This window comes from Sinocyclocheilus rhinocerous, unplaced genomic scaffold (assembly GCF_001515625.1).
Source record: "Sinocyclocheilus rhinocerous isolate Xijiao unplaced genomic scaffold, SAMN03320098_v1.1 scaffold148, whole genome shotgun sequence".
NCBI classification, from domain to species: Eukaryota; Metazoa; Chordata; class Actinopteri; order Cypriniformes; family Cyprinidae; genus Sinocyclocheilus; species Sinocyclocheilus rhinocerous.
Window position 1 is genome coordinate 2,439,415 of NW_015653472.1, and position 4,443 is coordinate 2,443,857.

The following is a 4,443-nucleotide window of genomic DNA, read 5'->3' on the forward strand; positions in this document are numbered from 1 at the left end:
AGACTAGTTTAAGTGTTTATGTAGTATGTTAGACTAGTTTAAGTGTTTATGTAGTATGTTGGACTAGTTTAAGTGTTTATGTAGTTAATAAAGTCTTACTTGTATCACACTTGATGTTGTTCATTGTTTGCTCATAACTGGAGTCCCTTATCATGCAGATTTATGCTACAAGCTCTGTGTAGAGTTGTACAGTATGAAAGTTATTTCCCTTAACCAGGAAATTAACGTTCTTAGAATTGACAGACAGTTGACCCTGAGAGGTCAAGTAAATATCTACAGCGGATCTAAATGTTTATAATTAATTATAACTAGTTATGATTAATTATTCATATTTCCCCATGAGCTGATTCGCAACACTTCACTTCTTGAAAGTGACTGTTCTGCCTGAGACATCCTGCTGCATATGCAGTAATATTGGCACGGAGCACACAATCTGTCAAAGTGCTGCGAACATCAATGTTTCATTCAGATGACCAGGAGCTCACACAAGTAACTGGGCCAGGTCTACTGCTAGCCATGATGATTTTAGGGTGAGTTTAGTTATTCTGTTAACAAAACAAGAAAAATATTTCCCACTGACCTAAAAATGACAAGCGCTGACTGAAATCATCACTTCCAATCTGTCTGCCTGACTTTAGGCAACTTTTACGCAGTATACACAATACAGTCCAAAAGTCTGGGGTCAGTAAGACTTTTTTAAAGAAAAATAATAATACTTTTAATCAGCAAGGATGCATTAAATTAATCAAAAGTGACAGTAAAAACATTGATAATATCACAAAAACTGTTGGCTGCTTTGCATGTCAATCAGATGGTCTCTTCCTATCTAAGTGGGCTATTCTTGGCCAGAATAAGCTTAAATGAGGACCAAACTTTATGCTGCAATTCAAAAGTCTGGCGATACAAGACAAATACCAAATGAATACAAGTAAACAGTGAGAATCCACAATTAAAATACACTTGCAATGCATTAATGTTTTTCCAGGTCAAAAAGAGGCTCATAAACAGCCCTATGGCTTTTTTGATAGCTTGTTGACCAAACTTAAGAATTTGTTAATTCTTAACATGCCTCTTTGAGCCAGCTGAAGCATGTTTATTGCACTGCACTCGAATCCAGAATTAAATGTATATCTCGGTTAAACTGTTTTACAATTCTATGTACAGACTGATGTCTCCAGAGAGTTGAAATACACAGGCAGTTGTTTCTTCACATTGTAACAGAGGGTGGTGAGTGTTAGTGTAAGCGCTGCAATTATCGCCAAAAGCCACTCTGCAGGAAAGTAAAATTTTGTAAAAACGCTACGGAAAAAAACTGTTAATAGGTTAACTGTAAGTTCCCGTACTATATACAGGGAAAAACCAGACATTTCATGTTAATTTTACAGTTTTTAGAAGTAAAAATAACAAATCAATGTATAATTTACAGTCAAAAACTGTAAACTGATATTCCCAGAATTCCCTGCATGACACTCCACATTTGAAAGTATTTTGTTTAAATAATCATGTTTTTTTAATTAGTTTGTGTTATTAGTTCCATTCATCAAGATTCTCTGACTCAAACTGGTTCTTTTTCATCAACCAACTTCAGCAAAGATCAACTTGAGCCTTCAGATTGCATCAAGCCTTTCTTTCAGACAGACGAGACGTGCAAGTATTCAAACTTAGTCTTATTAATTGATACATTAGGTATCATTTGCACCTTTTTACAAAGGTGTGTTTGAACTAAGAATCTGATGTTTCCTTCAGGCGGTAGATCTGCTGAATATCAAATGGTACCATAGTTTCATATTCTTATTTCTCTTCTCTTTACTGCGTTAAGCTTTAACCCTTTCCTATACTAACTGTATGCGTGTGTGTGTGTGCGTGTGTATGTGTATATAAGACTAGTTTAAGTGTTTATGTAGTATGTTAGACTAGTTTAAGTGTTTATGTAGTATGTTGGACTAGTTTAAGTGTTTATGTAGTTAATAAAGTCTTATTTGTATCACACTTGACGTTGTTCATTGTTTGCTCATAACTGGAGTCCCTAATCATGCAGATTTATGCTACAAGCTCTGTGTAGAGTTGTACAGTATGAAAGTTATTTCCCTTAACCAGGAAATTAACGTTCTTAGAATTGACAGACAGTTGACCCTGAGAGGTCAAGTAAATATCTACAGCGGATCTAAATGTTTATAATTAATTATAACTAGTTATGATTAATTATTCATATTTCCCCATGAGCTGATTCGCAACACTTCACTTCTTGAAAGTGACTGTTCTGCCTGAGACATCCTGCTGCATATGCAGTAATATTGGCACGGAGCACACAATCTGTCAAAGTGCTGCGAACATCAATGTTTCATTCAGATGACCAGGAGCTCACACAAGTAACTGGGCCAGGTCTACTGCTAGCCATGATGATTTTAGGGTGAGTTTAGTTATTCTGTTAACAAAACAAGAAAAATATTTCCCACTGACCTAAAAATGACAAGCGCTGACTGAAATCATCACTTCCAATCTGTCTGCCTGACTTTAGGCAACTTTTACGCAGTATACACAATACAGTCCAAAAGTCTGGGGTCAGTAAGACTTTTTTAAAGAAAAATAATAATACTTTTAATCAGCAAGGATGCATTAAATTAATCAAAAGTGACAGTAAAAACATTGATAATATCACAAAAACTGTTGGCTGCTTTGCATGTCAATCAGATGGTCTCTTCCTATCTAAGTGGGCTATTCTTGGCCAGAATAAGCTTAAATGAGGACCAAACTTTATGCTGCAATTCAAAAGTCTGGCGATACAAGACAAATACCAAATGAATACAAGTAAACAGTGAGAATCCACAATTAAAATACACTTGCAATGCATTAATGTTTTTCCAGGTCAAAAAGAGGCTCATAAACAGCCCTATGGCTTTTTTGATAGCTTGTTGACCAAACTTAAGAATTTGTTAATTCTTAACATGCCTCTTTGAGCCAGCTGAAGCATGTTTATTGCACTGCACTCGAATCCAGAATTAAATGTATATCTCGGTTAAACTGTTTTACAATTCTATGTACAGACTGATGTCTCCAGAGAGTTGAAATACACAGGCAGTTGTTTCTTCACATTGTAACAGAGGGTGGTGAGTGTTAGTGTAAGCGCTGCAATTATCGCCAAAAGCCACTCTGCAGGAAAGCCAGCTCCTCTGATGCTCACCCACTGATTCTGATTTATTTTATCGCTATCTATGCGATCCCACTGTGGGCACTTTCACAGGATTATTTACTTGGAATCTAGTAACCCGGCAATGCTCCAAAAAATGGATGTGGCATCAAGCAATGCATCACATATGGTACCATTCGAGACTGCAGTGATGATCCAGGGTGTTAATGTGCATAACGATACTTCAGATTTGATAGATCAAATTAATTACCTAATGGCTTATCAACATTCATAAAATAAGCAACAAGTTGCCTCAGAACTTAATGAACAGGAGCCAAGCGGATTTACCCGAAGCGATTTTGTTATCGTGTGCGGCGGGTCCATCTCTCAGGACGTTCTTCACTTGAAGGAATTCATCTGGTCGGTCTCCACCGATAATGGTGAAACCAAAGCCCTGAGGACTCTTCTTTAGAGTTGTGCGCAGGATAGCACCCTGCAGCTGAGATGGGTCCCGTGTGAATCCCCTTAAACCAGCTTCATCTAAAAGAAGAGCGAAAGAGTGAGTATGTCAGACTAGCACTTTAAAGCTTGTTTACTGGACAAGACAAAGTGCATGTACTTCTAAATGAGCTGTTTGTATAGAAATCTCTACAGTTTGTCAAAATGAATGAAGTTCCCTTTAAAAGTCGGCATGAAACAGAAGTCGAGATTCTTCACTATTGTGACGCATATGCAGTGAAATGAGGAAAAAGTAGGGCGGGACTTAAAGGGTTAGTTCACCCAAAAATGAAAATTAGGCTGTGTTTTACTCACCCCAGAGCCATCCAAGGTGTATATGGACTTTCTTCTTTCAGACGAATCCAGTCTGAGTTATATTAAAAATTGTCTTTGATCTTTCAAGCTGTTTAATGCCACTCAGCGGGTGTTGCATGCATCAGTCCAAAAGAAGTTAAATAAAAAGCGCCCATCCATTAAAAAAAGTGTCTCACACAGCTCCGGGGGATGAACAAAGGCCTCCTGTAGCAAATCCATGCGTTTTTGTAAGAAAAATATCCATATTCAAAAACGTAATAATCACTTTAATGTAGCTTGCGCCAACAGTTGTACACGGAAGCAGTTCCGGGTTGATGACGTATGAGGTCAGCGTTGCGCATGCAACGAGTCTCGTGAAAACCAACGTTTGTTTACAGGATCAAAGGAAGCAAAGTTTCCTTACTTTAGCAAAGGAAAACCAGTCTCTCCTCTTGGCTTCTATATAAAAATCCACTGACATTCTTCTTTACAAATCCTCGTTTTGTACTTCTAATTAGTGACCG

General features: G+C 37.4%; 1 protein-coding gene across 3 annotated transcripts in view; it reads right to left on the reverse strand.

Moving 5' to 3' along the window:
- Window positions 1-4,443, reverse strand: part of magi3a (membrane associated guanylate kinase, WW and PDZ domain containing 3a) — a 181,511-nt gene that overhangs the window by 30,635 nt on the left and 146,433 nt on the right. For all 3 annotated transcript variants that reach the window (XM_016522514.1, XM_016522515.1, XM_016522516.1), the window contains one exon: window positions 3,476-3,667. In XM_016522514.1, the coding sequence (XP_016378000.1) occupies window positions 3,476-3,667 (192 nt within the window). The remainder of the gene's footprint in view (window positions 1-3,475; window positions 3,668-4,443) is intronic.